This window comes from Crocodylus siamensis, chromosome 1, assembly GCF_052110815.1.
Source record: "Crocodylus siamensis isolate JL-2025a chromosome 1, ASM5211081v1, whole genome shotgun sequence".
Lineage (NCBI taxonomy): Eukaryota > Metazoa > Chordata > Crocodylia > Crocodylidae > Crocodylus > Crocodylus siamensis.
The window spans coordinates 26,062,089-26,083,467 of NC_143395.1; the positions used below are offsets into that span (position 1 = coordinate 26,062,089).

The 21,379-nt window shown below is 45.6% G+C and overlaps 1 protein-coding gene across 3 annotated transcripts in view; it reads right to left on the reverse strand.

The window, feature by feature from the left end:
* GRHL1 (grainyhead like transcription factor 1) overlaps window positions 1-16,797 on the reverse strand; it is a 66,284-nt gene extending 49,487 nt beyond the window's left edge. For all 3 annotated transcript variants that reach the window (XR_016440194.1, XR_016440192.1, XM_090032270.1), the window contains exons 1-8: window positions 16,688-16,797; window positions 12,528-12,714; window positions 8,186-8,256; window positions 4,484-4,877; window positions 3,753-3,829; window positions 2,893-3,049; window positions 2,256-2,367; window positions 1,214-1,308 (exon numbers count right to left, since the gene is read on the reverse strand). Coding sequence is in view for 1 of the 3 variants with exons in the window: in XM_090032270.1 (XP_089888396.1) it covers window positions 1,214-1,308; window positions 2,256-2,367; window positions 2,893-3,049; window positions 3,753-3,829; window positions 4,484-4,877; window positions 8,186-8,256; window positions 12,528-12,714; window positions 16,688-16,707 (1,113 nt within the window). In the remaining 2 variants the exon portion in view is untranslated. The remainder of the gene's footprint in view (window positions 1-1,213; window positions 1,309-2,255; window positions 2,368-2,892; window positions 3,050-3,752; window positions 3,830-4,483; window positions 4,878-8,185; window positions 8,257-12,527; window positions 12,715-16,687) is intronic.
* Window positions 16,798-21,379: the final 4,582 nt, after the last annotated feature.

Genomic DNA, 21,379 nt, shown 5'->3' on the forward strand with positions numbered 1-21,379 from the left:
TACATGCTGTTAGTTCCCAGCTTCAACTACGATGCGCTAGCATACAATCAAGCTGACTTCTAAAAGTGAAAGGACCAGTCCTTGGTTTACAACGAAAGCTCAGTACCTCCTGGCCTAGAATGACACTTCAACCAGCAGGGGTCAATAAATAAAGTCCTGCAACAACACTTGCAACTTCCAAAGCTGAGCAGTGCTATTACCCCTCTGAAATAGCCCCATGTCTTCCCCTCACCAACAAGGTTTTCTTGCATTGAAGATACACAAGCCTTCCATAAACTCTAGGGCAGTAGCTCTCAATCTGTTTAGATTTTAGCAAAATACCAGCTCTTAATTTTCACTAGTTTTGTAACTATGGAGAAACAAAGCAGTTTCTGTTGCAAAGTACTCAGAAAAACCACAAAAGTCAGGATATTTTCAACACTACAGATTCTTATTTGATGTTTCTGGGTTTACCTTTTGACTCATTTCTATGCCTAATAGTGCCAACGTTGCGTCCCACAGCACCTTGAAAGGATCTCAAGGCACCCCAAGGTGCCAGAGCACCCTGGGTGACAATAACTGCTCTAGGGCTTTAAACAGCACCTGCCAATTAATACATCAGCTATGAAAGCTGCTGAGCCTGCCTGGCTACCACTGACCGCGGTGTCCCAGTGTCCCAGCTGCATGAAGATCCATTTAGAGATATGCAAGTTCACCCAGAGGTTGCTAAGGTGTAAAACAGCTCATTGCATGTTGGGATCTATAGTTGCATGGAATACAGACTTCAGTGTTTAAATAGTAGCAATGGCAACCTGTTCTACTTGATATAAGTTAGATTCAGCTGTCTAGGTTCCTTGCAAACTACTCAATAGGCTCATGTGTTGAGCCACTTCTATAGGTTATTGGCAACTCCTAGGGCAACATACATGATTTAGGGTAGTTGAGAAACCAGTATCTCAAACACCTGTGCACCACCACTGCTCTGGGAAACATTTGCTGTAGCTCCGAGTCAGTACTCCTATCAGAATAGACAGATTTTCCCTGTCAAAAATCTTAAGGTAGCTGCAAAGCTTTTAATGTCAGCATATGCAAGAAGCCTTCTTAAGAAACAGCCAGGAAGACTTTGCCTAATTCATGAGTGCAAACAAAGTCATTACATGCTAATCATCAAGTCACACACCCCTTTCTTTCCCCATACGCTGAAAGGGCAGGAAACATAAGCTTGGTTACATACCTTTGCTTCCTCATTGATGTCCCAAGTAAAAGATATGGCATTATAAGCAATCTCTTCAATGTTACTGATTGTGTTGAAGCTCTCCTTATAGTCAGCTGTCAGGGAGGAGAGGAAGAACAGGGGAGCAGAGAGTACAAGTTTATAAGTATCTAAATATCGTAGCCATACATAGCAGATGAAGTGACCAACTGCAGATCTCTGAACAGTCTGCCAAGGGTTAATGCAACAGAGAAGCTTTCAAGGTGGGGGAATCATTACCGAAGTTGAAAATACTTTGTATTAAAAAGGAGACGGAGGTGAATTAGAACAAAAAATAAATAAATAAATAGAGAAAGTCAGCAACGCCAAGCACGGCAGATACAGGGTATGGTGCCATACCCTGTAGTTATGTATGAGAAATGTCATACTGCATGACAAGGGTATAAGCTCTGAATAAAGCTTCTTCAATAATAAACAAAGATTTGCATGCGCGTCTGCTTTAAGTGCCAAGTGATTAATCCCTGCCTTTATTCACAGAAGGAAAGGGCTGGGAGTGCAACCCAGCTTTCAACCAGGGAAATTTGGAAGCCAGCCAGTCACAGCCTTGTCTGCAGGCAAGTGGAAATTTGCAGTGTTTTCTTTTTTACCTGAACCAAAGCCTCATTGTGAGAGCAGCACTGGGAAGATGGACAAATAGTGCTAAAGTATTTTGATAGGGGTCTTGTCCTTCATAGCTCACCAAGCCCATGAACTATACTGAGACTTTCAGAAGTAGCCAGTGATTTGAGAAGGGGGCAGTTCAATTTCTGGATGCTGAGATGCCATAAAGGGGCCTATTTTTCAGCATTTTCAGAAAGCTGCGCTCTTCAAGGCATCTCCAGTTAGAACAACTCATAACCACTGCTGAAAATCCACTGACCACAAGCTTCTCCCTGGTTCTACTGCAAAGCTAAGTAGAGAGCTCAGTGAGGTTCCCATTAATAATGAAGCACCAGCAAAAAGTTGAACCTTGCCAAGAAAATCAGATTGAGAGTTTGACACCAGCAATTAGGGAGTTTCTTACCTATGTCAATGCATCTTTGTTTGGCTGTGTGCTGTCGTGAGTGCCAATATTTCCAGTGCCTGAGCTGATCTTCTCTTGTTTTGTCTTCAGCAAACACTACCATGATGACGCTCTTTGTGAAAAGGAGAGGGGGGAGGAGGAGGTAAATATATATCTATATATAAAAGAAAGCTTTAAAGGATAAAAGGCCACTGTAAGTTTGGCTTGGAAGCTTTGCTTAGGTTTGCTGTACTTTGCTTTCAAAGCTCAAGAAAAACCATACTACCCCTGGCAAAACGAATCCTACTTTCCAACAGAGAGACATACTGAGGTTCTTCTGCAACATAAGAGATGATGACGACCAGAAGTTTCTCAGGTAAAGAAAAAATAAAGGTTCTCATTCCAGGTGTCAGTACTGCATGATCCCACCACCAGTGACAACCCTGCTCAGCAAAGATACCAATAAGTGAATGAGCCAGGAGACTGACTGGCTGTTCCCTTTCAAGCTGGCATGGCAGAGTAAGGAAGCCAGCCCTACTCCTGCAGGATTTAGTCTGAACTGTGCATTTAGAGGGACTGGATGGCTCTTAGCTCAGGCCTTCTGAAGAGTGGCAGCACACACCATATCTCCCAAAAAGTTGTAAGAGTCACCACTCACTCGGACTTTGCTGATAGGATGGTGGATTCCTTCACTGCTGCTGACTTCTTTCAGTGTGATGGGATAAAACTGGCCCTTGTTCAGATAAGTCATTGTGCTGTCCCCTGGCTTCTGTCGAAGGGATTTGGAAGCTTCCAGAGTATATTCAAAGTTATTCCTATAAAATGGATAAGGTGAGGATTGCTAAGGAGTTCTGCTGAAAAGCCGATTAAACAGTTTTACAGTCAATTTGGAGAAGGTCCAGAGGATTCTCAGTTGACACTAAGCCCATCATAGTGAGGAAGGTGGAAAAGCAAAACTAGTCCGATTTATGGCCATGCCCTTCCCTCAAAAAAAAAAAAAAAAAAAAAAAATAGCTTGGCACTCTAATTCCCTAGGCCATCATCAGGTAAGACTGCAGGCAGCCTAATCATGCTCAGAGCAACATAAGACTTTTATGTAACAGAAAACTTTCTATCAATGACTAAAATAAACTCCACACACAGTTCCTATGGCTCACTGAAAACAGGCAAGCATCTTTCCGTGTCTACTAGGGAGGTGAAGCATGTGGAAGCCAGCTCCAGGGGAGTCATGAGAATCAGTACTAACTCCTTAAAGGACAGTGTAGATCCACATTACAACAAAGTCCAAGGTTACGGTGGAACTCCCATTTGGCAGCATGGTGCCATGACAAATCCAGTAGAGTTGCTGCTGTCTAAAAACCATAGATATGATTCCCCAGGTTGTTGAGGATTCACAACTCCAACTGAAACCAATGGGAGCTGCAGATGCTCAGCACCTTTGAGAATGAAGTCTGACACCAATAGGTTGGCTATAAGAGATGAGGAAGATATAGGACAAGAGGAACCTTCATGCATTACCCAGCAACGTTGCCAAAAACGTAGTCTTCTGAACTCATGTTAGCCATCCGCAGATTTAGTTCAGCAGGGAAGAAAACCTGAAAATACCAGTAATTAACTCAGCACAGAGCCAAAGTCAATGGCTGCCAAAACAACACTTTAGATGGACAGCTGGAGTAATTGCTCACAAATAAGTTGTGGCCAGCATGTGCAGTGTACTTGCTTATGGGCCTAGGTCAAAAGATACTCTCCAGTAAGTACACGATCTCTGACCCAGCTTATGGTAAGTCAAGCTCTCCTCTAAAATTTATCAACTGACAGACATTATACACATCATCCACACACACTTGGTGAACATGTTGCTTTCAGGAATGGTAAGTCTATTCAGAGCATGTAGAAAAGCCTGAAGGCTATTTCATTTGGGTGCCAGAAGCAGAGCTACTGAGTGCTCTTGAAAAAACCTCAGCTAGGTACACACTTCATGGTTGCTTCTGACCGATTATTTCCATGCATTATTTAGCCAAAGTGTCCATCATTTGTAAGATTAGCCATTTGCTTTAGAACATGAAATCATTATCAATAGGTTTAATTGACTAAATGGACCTTTCTGGGAAAATCTTCTATTTCTAATCCACTGGACAGATTTCAGGTTTACATAACAATTGGAAGTGGAACAAGATATCCCTGCACAGATTAAGGAGGACACACCACACACACACAGACACAAACATGAAACGTAGCTGTTCCTGTACCTCTTGCACTCCTTCTTTGAAGGTCTCTGAGAAGGTGGAGTCTGGCGTGCGCCTCTGGGAGTTCTGAGGCTGAGCACTAGAACTAAACTGATCAGGGTTAAGATTTCGGTCAAAAACCACCACACGCTCAGGAGGTTCAGGGTGGTAAACAGCTGGAGGGATACCCACGGCAAAGCCATGGGGCTGTGTTTCCATTTTAATTGAATGCGTGGGCATTGTTGCAATGGAAACAGTGACAGTGGTATCCGGGGTGGTCTGGTGGCCTCTCTTGTCCATGCCCATTTGAGTAGTGTGAGGAGGAAGAACAATATTGAAAGGTACATTTTTCAGAACCTGAACTCTGTTTTCTCCAGCAGAAATGAGCGATTGTTCTGTCATGTTTGGGAGGCTGTTCCTTTAAGGGAAAAAAAAAATGCTCAAAATAAATAGCATCTAAATGGCCCCTTTTCTGGTCAAGAAGAACTAGCAACATTTCTTGGAGTTTTGGCTAAAACAAAGTCAACACCGGTCATCTTACCACTGAAAACCAACTATATTCTACTTAGGAGGAGATGGGGCTATACGATTTATGAGGTGATCCACCTCTAACATCTATGACTCTAATTTTGAATTAAAAATACGACGTAATTGCCCATAAATTATTAATACCCCATAATTCCGTAAGAACACAGGACTCAGATCATCAGCATTTACACACCAAAGGCCACATCAGATATGAGGGACTCATCTAATTGGTTTGCATGCATGTATATGTTCCCCCTGCCATGCTCAGCTCCTTTTGACAGGGTTCAAAGGAAACCAAAATGTGTGGCTGAGCTTTCTATCCTCATCTCATCATTAGAAAAAGACAAACAGAACTTGGAGGACCCCAATTACATAGGCAGGCCCATTCCTGATGAAAATCAGAACCTAACTAAAGCTCACTTGTGGGCAACTTTACGCAAGCACAGGAAAAGAAAGAAGCATTAAGCCATCTCATGATTCCCCTATAAGAGGAGGATGTGATCAGGCTGTGTATAGAGGGCAGAGAGAAGCTGTTGCTGGACTGTTCCTCCTTCTCTCACACAAGTGGATGGAGGTGAGAAGTGGGCAGGGCCTTAGCCCCAAGTAACAGTTCAGTCCCAGGGACAGCACAGCCACCTACTGCCCTTTCCCACAGGGCCCCCCACAACTGCAGTCTAACTCAGTGGCAGCCAACCCTTTTGGCCTGGGCACCACAAAGTCCTGCCTTCTCTCCAGCTGCCAGCTCAACCCCCTTCCTCTCCTTGATTCCTTGCTCTGCTTTCTCCCTGACCCCCCACCAGATCCACCATGTGCCAAACAAAATAGCTGCACTTGCCACTTGTGGCATGAGTGCTGCATGTCAGCTACTCCAGTTTAGCCGACAGGCTGCCTGCCAGCCTTGTTCTGCTGGGAACAGGCCCCCATATCTTTGTGATGTTGTAGTAGAGCTTCTGCAGATACTGCCACAAAGGTAATATCATTTTAAGCAACCTTCACAGTATATCAGGATTGTACATTCAAGGGACAGGTTTTTGGCAGATATCCAAGGAGGATAGTTGGAGAAGCGCTGAGGTCCCGGAGGGGAGGGGAGCCAGGTGTCCAAGGAGAGTGGTTGCTCCTTAAGGAGACGATCCTCCAAGCCCAAAGGAAGGTAATCCCAACGAGGCTCAAAGGGAGCAGGAGAGCACACAAGCCTCCGTGGCTCACCAAAAGCATCCGGGAATGTCTTCTTGCTAAAAAGGAGGCTTACACCCAATGGAAAGAAGGGGTCATCACCAGGGAGGACTATTCTGTAGTTGCTCGGGGATGTAGGGGGGTAGTTAGGAAGGCCAAGGCAGAGATGGAACTCGGACTAGCTTCCCAGATTAAGGACAATAAGAAGTCCTTTTTTAAATACATAGGGGGTAAAAAGAAGGTCCCAGGTAATGTGGGGCCCTTGCAGGATGCGATGGGAAACTTGGTCGTCACACCAGATGGCAAAGCTAACATGTTTAACCATTTCTTTGCCTCCGTCTTCTTAAGTAGGGACCAGAACAGCCACCTCCCTGCTGGGCCCCCTTCGGGCCCTGGGGGAGGCACACCTGGGCCACAGGTTAGCGAGGATTTAGTTAAGGAGCTTCTGGAGGGGTTGGACGTATTCAAGTCAGCCGGTCCAGATGATCTCCACCCTAGAGTTCTAAAGGAACTGGCCGAGGTCATTGCAAGTCCCCTAGCATGGCTTTACGAGCACTCGTGGTGCTCTGGTGAGGTACCAGAGGACTGGAAGAGGGCCAACTTGGTCCCCATCTTCAAAAAAGGCAAGAAGGAGGACCCGGGAAACTATAGGCCGGTTAGTCTCACCTCGATCCTAGGCAAGCTGTTTGAGAAAATTATGCTGGCACACATCCAGGAGGGGCCAGCAGGGGACTGCATGCTTAGGGGCAACCAACACAGGTTCATCAGTGGCAGGTCCTGTCAGACCAACCTGGTGGCCTTTTACGATCAGATCACCAGATCATTAGATGCAGGGGTAGCAGTGGATGTAGTCTTCCTGGACTTCCGGAAGGCTTTTGACACTGTCTCTCACCCCGTTCTCATTAAGAAATTGGGGGGCTGTGGTGTAGACACCCACACAGTCAAATGGGTCGCCAACTGGCTGGAGGGCTGCACCCAGAGGGTGGTAGTGGATGGGTCCTTCTCAACCTGGAAGGACGTGGGCAGTGGGGTTCCGCAGGGCTCGGTCCTTGGGCCCACACTGTTCAACATCTTCATCAGTGATTTGGACGAGGGGGTAAAAAGCACCCTGTTCAAATTTGCTGATGACACTAAGATGTGGGGGGACGTGGGCACACTGGAAGGATGCAACAGGCTGCAATCAGACCTAGACAGGTTACAAGGGTGGGCAGATGAGAATAGGATGGATTTCAACACAGACAAGCGCAAGGTGATGCACCTCGGGAGGAACAACCGGCACCATACTAACAGGTTAGGGAACTCCCCTCTTGTCAGCACAGAGGTGGAAAAGGATCTGGGGGTCATCACTGACTCCAAGATGAACATGAGCCGGCAATGTGGGGAGGCAGTTAGGAAGGCCAACTGCACCTTGTCATGCATCCACAGATGCATCTCAAGCAGGTCCAAAGAGGTGATCCTCCCTCTCTGTGCGGCACTGGTCAGGCCACAGTTGGAGTACTGCATCCAGTTCTGGGCCACCACACTTCAAGAGGGATGTCGACAGCATGGAGAAGGTCCAGAGGAGGGCCACTCGTATGATCAGGGGACAACAGGGCAGACCCTATGAGGAGAGGCTACGGGACCTGAACCTGTTCAGCCTCCAAAAGAGAAGGCTGAGGGGGATCTAGTGGCCTGTTATAAACTAGTCGGGGGGGATCAGCAGGCATTGGGGGAGTCACTGTTCCCATGAGCACCGCTAGGAGTGACCAGGAATAATGGTCACAAGCTGGCAGAGGGTAGGTTTAGGTTAGATATCAGGAGGTGCTACTTCATGGTCAGGGCGGCTAGGGTCTGGAACCAACTTCCAAGAGAAGTGGTGCAGGCTTCTACCCTGGGGGTGTTTAAGAGGAGGTCAGATGCACACCTTGCTGGAGTCGTTTGACCCCAGTATTCTTTCCTGCCATGGCAGGGGGTTGGACTAGATGATCTGCTCAGGTCCCTTCCAACCCTAGAAACTATGAAACTATGCAATAACAGACCTCCTACCTTTTGTTATGATCTTGGTCAGGGTGATCTATATCTGGCTTTGCTGCTGAAGTCCTCCTTTCTCTGGGAACCTGGATGGGTCATACATAGGGAAACAAGTTTAATTGTTCCTGTCCAAAAAACAAAGTTAGCTAATCAAAACAAAAAAAAAAATCTGCTCCTTCCCCCTCTATTTTGGCAAGGTAAGGGAGTCTCACTTTGTGAGGCACTGTTATTTGAAGATGCTGGTTAGCACCTGTAAATTTCTTTAATATGGTCAACTTAAGCCTGCTCCCTCCACTACTATGTAGATCCCAAAAATAATGCACTTTAAGGGTCCTTTGAGGTCAGTTTTTCCATGAGCCTTCCAACCTGCAACTCTCTACTAAGAGCAAAAAGATAAGCCATTTTGGCAATGTGTTTTGGACACTTTCCCCGAGAGCCAGGTTGAGATCACTATGCTCATTTAATTAATGGTAACACAAGATCTGGCCTTCCAAGGGCCTTTCATAGTCACACAGTAGAATGCAAATGTTAGGCAATGTTCAAGGTACCCCTGTAAAGTTGAAATCATCTCCATTGTGGATGGGGAAAGCAAAGAAAGGCTGGCAGTCTGCTCTTCAGAAGTTCTGAGCACTCACAACTCAGGGTAAGGTCAGCAGGTGTGCAGCACCTTCAAAAAACAGGCCCAGAGCAATTCATCCAGAGTCACATAGCAAATCAACAGTAGCACTCAGGCGATATCTAAATGGTAACACACCGATTCACGCAGGGTGCATCTATACGAGTTGCCTAATCAGCTTCGCAGTAAACATCTCAGTGTCTACATGTGCGGTACTATTAGGAGGGAGTAAACTAATCAGCTCTGCTGCAGGTTGGTACTTGTAAATACAAGTATTATCCTACAGCAGATGGGGGGGTTTTGCTTTTTTTTTTTTAAACTCTGCAGAAATGCATGTGTAGACGTTGATGGGGCTGGCTGGGGCACAAGGGTGTGTCAGGGCAGGGGCTGCCTACCAGCCAGCCCTGTACTGGAGCATCATTGTACCCCAGCCATCCCTTCTGCAGCACGTTAAGCTGTGTTGGAGCAGCCCCAGGCTAGCAGGCTGAGCTCCTGGGTCCCCTGCCAGCTGGGGCTGCTCTGACCCAGCTCAACATACTGCAGTCCTGCATGTTCAATAAGCACCTGAGAGCAATAAACTCCAGCATAATATGCCCTGGAGTTTATTGCTGTGCATTAATATCATGTGGAGACATGCCCACTATGTAGTAGATTGGTATTTATAAGGTTATGGAGTATTAAACATGTCTGACAACAATAAGCACATTGAGTGGGTAGCGTTGTAGATAATTGTAAGCCACAGTGATAAGCACCCTACTGACACAATAGATTCTAACGATTTAATAAAAAAAACAAACAAACAAATAATTATTTAATAGCTCTTTAGAAATATACCCTCATATAAATGGTGACCCTCTTCCAGTACTGACTCTGTGGTTAGACAGCTTCGTAAGGACTTACAGCATTCAGACTGGATTTGACCTGGCAAGAGGGAGGCAATGACCTACGCCATATCTATTACTTAAAGCAAGACTTGCAGTTCTCTACACTGCAACTTTGTACAATAAAGAAAAAGCCTAGTTACAATCTCAGCCTGCAGAACTCATCCTATCAGCATTCCTAAACTGAGCAGTTTTAAAGCTGTGCACTGTCATCTATGTCAGAAACCTGCCAGTAGTCTCATGATGCTTGTCAATAGGACATTTCTGTCTAGTGCTCCAAAGGGGCACTAAAAAGGGGTTACTCTCTCAGCCTGCCACTCTGTTTGGGCCTCCAGAGACATTACTTATTATTTGATTATTAACTCATATGTTTAAGTTCCAGGCTACTCCAAGACATACTGTAAGTCATGGTACACTGATGGCACACCATTTGAATGATTAAAAACTAATTCACCGAGTCATTAGAAGGAATTATCTCCACACCTTTCAGCACTGAAACCTACTGCATAAGCACCATCACATGTTGTACCTTTCCCCAAAAAAATGCAAGCTATTTAAGCAATATTGGAAATGGTTTTTTTTTCCCCCCAGTAATAGGAATTATAGGCTCACAGCAAAACTCTTATAGAAGCAGTATATTTTTTAAATAGCTTCCAATTAAATCCTTCAAACTGCCACGGTATTTCTGTAGCATATAGTCTAGAAAAGCATGTTAGAACCATGCTGGTAAAAGATTTCTTAAAAAGTAGCAATTTTAGAAGCCTCCATTTTGGGGGGCCTATGTTAAGACATAATAAAGAGCAGATAAGCTCACCACCGTGCATGTGCGTGTCGCCGCTTCAAGAGGCTGCTTGACGGGGCAACCAAAGAAGTCAGTAATCACTTCTGAAACTCTTGAAACTTGATATTTTAATTCAGATTTATTTTTCTATAAGATTTGTTATAGTAGCATGAGTCAGGAGATAGTTAAAGATTTTGTATTAAACATTTAGGTGCGATGATTTCTTCTTTAAGTATCTTTAAATAAACCCTGACCTTTTAAATTTCCTACTCACTACACAGAAAGCCCAAACTCTGCCTCTTTGTCTTAGTCTCTCTGTCAGATAAAATCCTCTTACATTTATACAGATTTTATTTGTGCATACACATTCTGAATACCTATCCTCCCGAACTTTTAATACAGTCTACAGGAGAAACCTTGACTAATATATTCATGAACAGCAAAATTATTTATACTTCATTAAAATCCCTTGTGCTCCAAAACTCCATCAAAATTCTCTTTATAATTCTTCAGATATGAAAACTTTAAATTGATTTGTGAATTAAAATCCTTCTCATAAGGAAGGCTTTTTCAGTGGACAAATAAATAAATGAGGGCAAGGATTTGCTATAGAAGAGAGAGATCTCTCACAGAAAAGTGGCACAGTAACAACACTTGCATCAATTATTTTGTGGCATTTGTCGTACACATTGGATGCATCTACAAATGCTCTTTACTGTGGAGTTGACCAATTAGCTCCTGCATAAAGCATCATGGTCTACATGTGTGCCGGTATTAGGGTGCAGTAAGTTTAATTAATTCTGCTGTAAGATAGTACTGTTGGAGACAGTAGAGTAATTTGCTCTGCCAAAACACATGTGTAGACCTTGACAGGGGCTGGCTAGGGCACAAGGGTGCTAAAGTGCAGGGGCTGCCTGCCACTTAGCCTCTTCATACCCCAGCCAGCCCCTCCATTGCCCTCCACTGCCACCTGAAACCCAGGGGTGACCCCTCACCTCCCCCAAGCAACCTGCCAGCCCAAAGCTGCTCTGCCCTGGCTCAAAGTGTTGCGGACCCAGGCGCATGTACAGATCCTGTGCCTGGGAGCAGCTGACTCTGGTACAGACTGCGCCAGAGTTTATTTCGTCGCCTTAACAGCATGTGTAGATGCACCCATTAATAGCTAAACTGAGATCTGTGTTAAGCATCATAAAACACAATGATACACCAAGGGACTATATACAATTATAATGCTTGAAATGTTAATTAAATACTTAATGATAAGCATGTACTTTGCATCTAACAAGTAGATATACTTGTACAGTAGTAATATACTTCTACTGGCTTGTCAACAATTGACAAGTGGGTTCAAGACACTTGAGACACCCAGTGAAGAATCTCTGCTGGGATTTTGCAAATGGACCCTTGTTTCTGCACAGTCCTGATGCATCTGTTCCTTAAATGGCAAAGATATAATAGGAAAGCCCAGAGAGGAAGAACTTGGAGTTACTGGCTTGGTTTGGTTTAATCCACCTGTTCTGGACATACTGAAATGGGCAAGTCTTTAGAAAGAGCTTGAGTACACAGTGGTTTGACAAGGTAGTCGGCAACAGAAGTGTAGAATTGCCAACACAACTCCCATTTACAGTCAAAGGATTTGGTGCTTAGCTTTTAGGCAGGGATTTTTCTAATATTATAAATATACTTTTATTTGTCTTATGGTAGTACCTAGGACCCATAATGAGAAACTATGGCTCCATCACACAAGGGATTGTACAAAAAGCCCAAAAACTCAGTCCCCATTCCACATCCATAGACATTTAATTCTTTATAACTTAAATATTGCACCCTACAGATGGTGAATCTTTAGGCAAAGCTATATGGAGTACTCCACCTTCTTACCAGAAACTCCAGAACAGATGACATCCGAGCTTAACGAAGGTATTATCAGGAAAAAAACAGACACCACAAAACCTTAGTACTGTGCAACAAAACATCCTCATTATACTTCGTTTAAACCTTCTACAAAAATAGCTACATGTAATTTGCTGTTAAAATTTCGCTTCTTCATACAAAGTGAAACAACTGCTGTCAAAGTACCTTGTAATAGTCATAAAGCAATCCCAGGGCAGCTGCGCTGTCTTCATCACCATTGATACTCATCATGGCTTTGGTGGCTGCAGTAAGGGGATTTTCAAGAAAGGACTTCCAGGCTTCATCTTCACTGGTGTATGGACGCCTCTGGGAGTAGAGAGAGTCATTCTGAAGAACCAACACGGGCCTTTTGCTTTGGTCATAAAAAACATGAAACTTTGTTACAATACATCAAAAACATATAATAAGCATGTTTCCCAACTTCTGTTATGCTTCAGTAAAAACCATGCAGCTGACTCTGTGTTTACATTCTGATTTTGTGTGTTGCAGTAGTTACTCAGCATATAAAAACTAGACACCTCATTCTGATATTTACTTGCGTCAGGGAGAATCAGGGGTGATTTTACTGAACTGAATGGTCAGATCACCAAACTGTTTAAGGCTGCTAACCCAACATGGCATGGCAAAGTACTCTGAAGTTAGTAGTCTAAGATGCATAATACTATTTAAATCCTTTACTAAAAGGAAAGCACACAGCAGCAACTTGGTGTGCAGACAGGGCCTGAATATATTCATCCCAACTCCTTCAGGCTTTTTCATGCAAAACTACTGAGTGTGGATTAACAAAATCCACAGTCATGTTACACAATAGTGTTAAATCCACTTCTCTGTATCTTAGAATTCCCCCAAGAGACACTTTCCTTAATCCTCAGAGTATACCTGAAAGTTATTAAAAGTTGCTGATTAGCTGTAGACTATACATGGAATGTGGCCAAAGGGGACTATAAATCAACAGGGCAGTGCCATTTTCTGGCAATAGAAGCCAAACTGCTTATTGTGTGTTTACCTCAGATAATCCATGACATCGTATTTTGAGACCTGTTTGAGGGGGCTCCCAGGAAAGATAACACACACTTTGGAAAGATTTTTTTCTAGCATAAATACCTGATTAGGACAAACCTAACTGTTTTCCAAGCATTTTGCTTTCCTTGCAAAGGAAAAAATTCCAAGAACTCAAACATGAGGCTTAGATCCCAAGTACACAAGTGGACGTAGGGAGAACTGGTGTTTGCAGCAAACAGTTTTACCAGCCTAGACAAGTTAACATATTTAAAACTCAGTTTGTAAAATTTATGCTCCCTCCACAATGGCCAGGTAAATAGTGTTTAAACCATGTTAGCTTGAACTAGTTTAAAACCAGTTCAGACACAGTTCTCCCCACAGTGTGCACAGAGCCTTAGTTGATGTTTACTATACACTTTGAGTTCTTTGTTTTTAAGATGTCAAGAGAAAATAGATACCATCAACTCTCAAAATAAAGTTAAAACAACCCTACAAAAAATGAACATCTTTTTATCTATTGCACCTGTAGGACTGTTCACAGATTGAACTGGCTAGAAATACCAAAGAGAGCAACACTATAATCAGCTAAATACTCTACATTTATAACCTTTCCCTTCCAAAAGGATTGCAAAGCACTTTGCAAACTATGGGCTTGATCCTGAAAACTCCATGTCACACAGCTGGCCTCATTGGGACAATTCAATGGGACAACTTGCAGGAGTTAAGGACCACTCAAGGGACTCAGCAATGCCAGACCCAACCATGAATTGCGAACTGATTTGTAAGTCTTCCACATGAAAAGGGCAGATAAACAGACACCTCCAAGGGAAGAGAGCTACAGAGTAATGCATAGCAGATTGCACAACAGAGGGACAAGGCTAATTTTTCCTCCAAGGAGATAGGCAGACACCAACACTTATGGAGAGTGACAAAGGATTTTTAAGTATCCACACAGAAAAGATACCAAGAGGTTTTTATAGGAAAGACTCAACAATAGTAACCTGCACCAATCTGTCTTCTCACAGCTGAAGGGTTGGGTCAACTTTCCTTGGTATTTAAAACTTGAGGTTCAGACCACTGGGCTACCCACACCTCTCCTCCCCCAGTGCAAGGCTCATAGGAAAAAAAAAATTAAATCTAAAAGCCAAAAAAAAATAAAAAATTCAGAACTAAAACTAAACAGCTGCCAACCTGAAATCCAGCAAGCTCAAAAATTACATGTTTTTGTAAGGCTCCATTCTCATTGCAACACCCAAATAAAATGCACAATTGCCCTAAAGGTAACCTACCTCCTCTAAAAGGAGTGTAGAAAGAATTATCTTTAGAACTATCAACAAAAGTGTAGGGTTTGGCAGTAACACAATCCCTTCACAGAACTGCAGGTTCTTTTAGGAAAATGAGAACATATTTATAAAAGACAGTAAAATGTGTGTTTTTTTCTGACAATTGACTTGCAATGAGTTTTAGGTTTCGAAGAGTTTATTGGCACAAGTATGTGTGCATAAAATACTGAACCTTATAGGCAAAGTTTGGAAATAAGTCTGCTATTGTGCATTTAAAAAGCCTCAGAACAGTTAGTTTATTTTCTGCTTGACCAAACTGCAGGAAGTAGGAAAACATTACAGAAACTGCACTCTAGTAGGGGTAGCAGCAATAGGACAGAGCTGCTAGACTTATTCTTATATCACTTCTCTACTTTTTTGCAAAATGCTCATTCAGTAGAACCAGTTACTATTATTTTGTTGATCAGCAAAATCAAGATTCTTCTCTTTACCAAAAAGCCGGCTGGCTGCGTTTAATTTACTAGCAAATTCTCAGTAGCAAAGTGTTCAAATTATTATTAGTCTTATACTGAACACATGCAACAAATGCAAAGACAATGCCTCCAGCCCAAAGAAACTGTAATCCAGAAGAAAGAAAGAAAGAAGTTTAGATATGTATATATCCAGTTGAACTCGGAGAATTTTTAAGGGTTTCTCTCTTACAGAAAAGCTTTAGTGAGGCTTCCTGTTTAAGCTATTACTAACAGTATGTACACTCAGTAGAATACCTGGATTAGAAAAAAAAAAAAGCCTGCAGTTGTCCAAGTAAATGAACAAAGTACATTTTCATGATGCAGTGTGATGATGACAGCTTACCGATCTATTCAAAAGAGTGATTTCCCAGGCACTACAGTGAAACTAGCTGTGTTTTCTCTCTCTCTCTCTCTGAATTTACCAGAAGCCAGCACTGTAGTTGAACACCTTGAACAATTTTGAATAGCTCATGCAATATGTTACAAAGAGGAAAAAAAATGGAAGTTGACTGATGGCTTGGATCAAATTACTAGTACCCAACACCATACAACCACATATTCTGATAGTAAGTGCAGATGTTGTTACTATTAACTGTTTCAGGTTAATGTACTATATAGGAAAGGGGGAAAAGAAAAGACATCCACTCTTAAGTTTTTGATAAAAGCTAGTCTTATTTAGTAGCTAGCATCACTAGGGACCTCAAAATATTTTAAAACAGAATATGTATTATAAAAGATATATATTCCATAGAATATAGAAGTGTGTGTATGAGTATGATAGCTATATATAAATCTACATAAATCTCCCCAAGTCATAGATATAATAGTGTGATATAGCTATATAAACCTATATATCACCCTCCCCCTCTCTCACCATCACAGATATAATACCATGTGTGCAGGTGCATACATAACTTTATACAGGGATACACTGGTATGCGTGTACACCTCTGCACACACAAGCAGTTCAGGAATCTCCACAGACGACATTTCCCACCGCAAAGATGAGGATTCTGCCCGTGATGAAAAGCCTCGTAACAAATCAGATCAAGCCCTTGTATAGAGTAAAGCCCGTATTCACGCCTGCGAGGGCAGCTGAAGCAGAGACCTTCGCACAGAATCACCGCAGACCAGGGCAGGACGGAGCTCTCATCTAGCCCGATCCCTTGCTCCAGCAGGACCACCCCCAGCTAGTTTTTCAAGTTTTTATAAGCTTTACAGTCTGGGCAGTTTTTTAAAAGTCACCTTCCCACCCCCTTTTTTAAACCGGACGTCACGTCCAGCAGCCTAGCAGGGGAATCGCGATTCGCTTTAGAAGTCCGTCCCGGTCACCGACAGAGCTCCCACCTACTGCGCCGCTCTGCGCACCCACCCGCCGAGAAGCCTCCACTGCCCGGGCCCGGTGCCCAGGACCCCGAGGACGCCGCCCCACAGCAGCGCGCAGCAGGCGTCCCCGTCGGCGCACAGATCCTGCCAGCCGGAGCATGGAGGAGCCGGGCCGCCCGCGAGCGGCCCCACGCGCACTCACTTGTCGTACTCCTGGGTCATGTCTGACGGGCGGGCAAGCGCGGGCTGCGGGCGGGAGAGCAGCGGCCGCCGCACCAGCGCGTTGTGGCGGCTGCTGGCGCTCGCTGCGGGGCGCCGGCGGCCGCAGGTGGATTGTGACGCCGGCCCCGCTCCATTGGCTCGGAGCCGCCGGGGGGCCGGGCCTGGGCTCAGCGAGCCTGCGGATTGGGCCGGCCGGGGGGCGGGGCTTGGCGTGCGGCGTTCTGGGCCGCGCCGGGCTCCAGTGAGAGGCGGGGGGGGTCCCAGGAATACAGGACTGGAAGGGACCTCGGACCAGCCCTCTGCTCTAGGCAGGAAAGAATACAATAACCCCAGCAAGGTGCGTCCGGTCTCCTTTTCAAGATCTCCCTTGTTCTCCCTCGCGTCTTGCTCCCGCCCCCTGCCTCTGCCCGAGTTGCTGCTCTGCTTTTTGCTCCTTGCCTGGTCTTCTGCTCTGCCTGTCCCCTCCCTCACCTGCGGGGCACCATGGGGAGTCCTAGGAATTGGCAATGCATAGGGAGTGAATGTAGGTAATGCACCCCCTAAGCATAGCACTGCACCCCCTGCAAAAAGGCAGTGCAGGCACCACTCGGCCCCCCACGGCGTCTGTGAGCAGTGCACAATTGCTGCTGGACACCGCCAGCGCTGCCAGCAACTTCTGTGGGTGATGCCCAATGGCTGGTTGGCACTTGCCACCCCCGCCGCCAGAGCTTGCTGTGGTCCCCCCAGCTGCCGGGGCACGCGGCATTCATGGTGCTAGGGAAGTGGGCTGCAAGGAACCTCCATAGATCATCGAGTCCCATAACTCTCCCATCAAACCATAATCCAGCCATTCCCAAACTGTAGGTCACAACCCCAATTGGGGTGGCAACATCAGTGGATGGGGTTGCGAGGGTACAGGACTGGGGGGTTGGGAGTGAGGGGCCATGCAGAGGAAAAGTTTGGGAAGCACTGCCATAATCTGAACTCTGTACATATGACTGCCCTCAACGCTGACTTACCACAGACCTAACAAACACCCTCACTTGGCACAGGTAAAGCAGGGGAACCAGGGCAACCAACATCCTGCTTCTGTGAAATGTTTTCAACACATGCTCAAGAGATCCTGAGATGGATTTGGGGCTGAAAACATGCAGAGGTTGCCGCTGCTGCTTGCGACACTCACACTGCATGTCAGCCACCCTGGCTTTAGCGAACGGCACTCCCTTCCCAACAGTCCTCTCCCCCTCAGTTACCATCAAAAAGCCTCCATCCACTCAAAGGCTGGTTGTAATCCACCTAATTTGCAGACTGCAAAAAAAATCCTAAATGCTTGGGTGAGCCCATCTATGTTATTACAGGGTGTCATGACAGCTTCGGGGCTGCTCGGACGACGTTCTGAAACATTCTCATGGAGCATAAGCATAGGTCAGACCTGATCTGACCAGCCCGAGTCTTGTCTTTACTAGAAAGTCATGTTAGTAAATGTAGCTCTGGAAGGTCCTGTTCAACAGTGTTCCTTTGCAGTAAACAGGACAGTTCCTGTCTCTGTTTAACATCATGCAGTGGAGATGGGGAAGTCCTACTGCAGGGGCAGCCAAAGTCTGGCTAATGGGCTGGATCAGGCTTGTGGCAGACTTCATTTCCCAGCAGCCCCTGCCTGCATTGCTGCAGCCAGTTTCCATGGAGACCCCAGCAGTGGCAAGGCCATGAGAGTGTGGGGCCAGGACTTGCAATGGAGACTGGCCCCAGCAGTGTTGGCAGGCGTGCAGCTGGGCACAGAGCTGCTCTGGTGCTGAGATCTTACGGTGGTGGCAGCACAGGCTACAGCCAGGACAGACTGCAATCCTCCTCTTTCCCCGCCTCCCCAGGTTGTTTTTGTTGTTGTTGTTTTTTTTTGGGGGGGGGGGGAGTTAAGTGAAAACATTTGTCAGTGAGTCTTGATAAGATTACTCATCTTCATAGCTGCAGCTCTTCCCCAACTCCATGATCTTATCAGGGGGTAACTGAGCCAATTTCAACAATATTTATTGTTAAAAAACACAGATCATTCTGTATAGACCATAGAGTAGTTTTCCACTGAAGTATTTTAAATATCTTCAGCTAAGATAACAGGGTAGCTTTCTCCAATTTCCACTGCTGGTATCAAGGAAAAATAATTCCTCCGCCTTTGGTACAGACATTTCAGATTTAAATTGGTGTAAATAGGATGCATTGCATAGCTTCTTGCTCCCAAGATAGTACTCATACATCCAGGGAAGGGAAGCAAGATTCTCCTCTCTTCCTGTTGAGGAACACTTCCCACTGAGCCTGAAAGTGGGGCTGAAATGCTCTGATGGGAGCAGAGCCCACTCTTTTGCCTGAGGGATGAATTGATCTTACAGATCAACTTCCAGAGAAGGTAATAAATGAGCATGCACCAGGAGTCATTTATTCAGTAGCCACTAATCCAGTTACTGGCATTTTTCCAGCATAGTTTTATTTAGTTATATCAGTCCATATATGTAACCTCTGTCGTGCACACACAAGTCTGGCTGGAGACTCTTTGATATACATCTTATACAAAAATATATATTTTTGTGTAATATATCATGTTATATGATATACGATACGTCATATTGTATATGATAATATGATATGGGGAGGCAGCCGCAGGAAGAGACACCACCCAAGCAAGACAGATGACAAATACAAGGAGTGCCCAGGTAAGAAACAGGGGTCCAGACAGTCTCCCAAATCAGGGGTGGCACACGCAGCTAAGCAGGCCCTTAAATGCCTATATACCAATGTTCCTAGTATGGGGAATAAGCAGGAGGAACTTGTCCTCAGAATAGCCAGTTCAGACCCAGACATAATAGGGTTAACAGAAACTTGGTGGGATTCATCCCACGACTGGGCAGTTAGCATTAGGGGCTATAGGCTTTGCAGGCGAGATGGAGAAGGAAGGAAAGGCGGAGGTGTGGTGCTCTATGTCAAGGAGCAATACACATCCTCTGCCAGCAAAATGGGGTCAGAGGAGGGGCAAGCTGAAGTGCTCTGGGTCAAGATACAAGGGGGCTGTGGGGAGAGGGATTTAACGGTGGGGGTCTACTACAGACCCCCCAACCAAGAGGAGGAGGAGCTGGACCGGGAATTTTTGGGCCAGCTTGCAGAGGCACTTAAGGCAAGGGATGTAGTTGTCATGGGTGACTTCAACTACCCGGACATCTGCTGGGAGGAACAGTCCAGGAGGTTCCTGGCCAAGATACAGGACCTCCACTTAATTCAGGAGGTGCACAGTCCCACCAGAGGAAATGCCCTGTTGGACCTGGTCCTGGCCACAGGCAAAGACCTGGTAAGGGGCCTCCAGGTCCTTGACCACCTGGGTGATAGTGATCATCGCTTGCTGGAATTCACCATCCAGCACAGGGTGTCAAGGGCCAGCAGCAAGACAGTAGCCCTAGACTTCAAGAGGGCCAACTTCAACAAGTTGAGATTAGTGGGAGAGGCGCTGGGGTTCTCAAGGGCAGGGGAACTCAGTGCCCAAGATGAGTGGTTGTTCCTTAAGGAGACGATACTCAGGGTCCAAGGGGTGACTATCCCAACAAGAAGCAAGGGGGGGCAGGAGTGCCCGAAAGCTCCCCTGGCTCACCAAGGGCGTCTGGGAATGCCTGATCACCAAAAAGGCAGTGTACACCCAGTGGAAAGGGGGTGCTGTCTCCAAAGAGGAGTATACCTCCTCTGCTTGGGCCTGTAGGGGGGCTGTCAGGAAAGCTAAGGCGGACATAGAGCTAGGACTTGCGTCCAAAATCAAAGATAACAAAAAGTCCTATTTCAAATATATAGGGAGGATGAAGAAAGCACCAGGAAATGTGGGGCCCCTGCAAGATCCTCTGGGCAATCTGGTGGTTGCTCCAGAGGAGAAAGCAGACCTCTTTAACCAATTCTTCACCTCCGTTTTCTTGGGCAGGGACCGGGACTTCCCCACCGTGATGCAAGACGGACTCGAAGGGTACGCTCCAGACCTCAGGTTGGGGAGGACTGGGTTAGAGAGCTTCTGGAGGGGCTGGACGTGTTCAAATCAGCGGATCCAGATGCTCTCCACCCCAGGTGTTGAGGGAGCTAGCAGGGGTTATTGCAGGGCCCCTGGCACGGCTTTACGAGCACTCGTGCTGCTCGGGCCAGGTGCCAGATGATTGGAAGGTAGCCAACATGGTCCCCATCTTTAAAAAAAGGGAGGAGGGAGGACCCGGGCAACTATAGGCCCATCAGTTGTACCTCAATCCTAGGGAAACTCTTTGAGAAGATCATCATGCAGCACATCTGCCATGGGCCGGCCTCAGAGATGATGCTAAAGGGCAACCAGCACTGTTTCATTAGGGGCAGGTGATGTCAGACCAACCTGATTGCCTTTTATGATCAGGTCACAAAAGCCTTGGATGCAGGTGTTGCCGTGGATGTAATCTTTCCGGACTTCAGCAAGGCCTTTGACACCATCTCCCACCCCATCCTCATTAAAAAATTGGGCGACTGTGGTGCCTACAGTCAGATGGATTGCAGATTGACTGAAGGGTTGTACTCAGAGGGTGATGGTGGATGGGTCATATGGGGAGAAGTGGGCAGCGGAGTCCCCCAGGACTCCATCCTTGGGCCCGCGCTGTTCAATCTCTTTATCAGCGATTTGGACAACGGGGTGAAAAGCACCCTGTTTAAATCT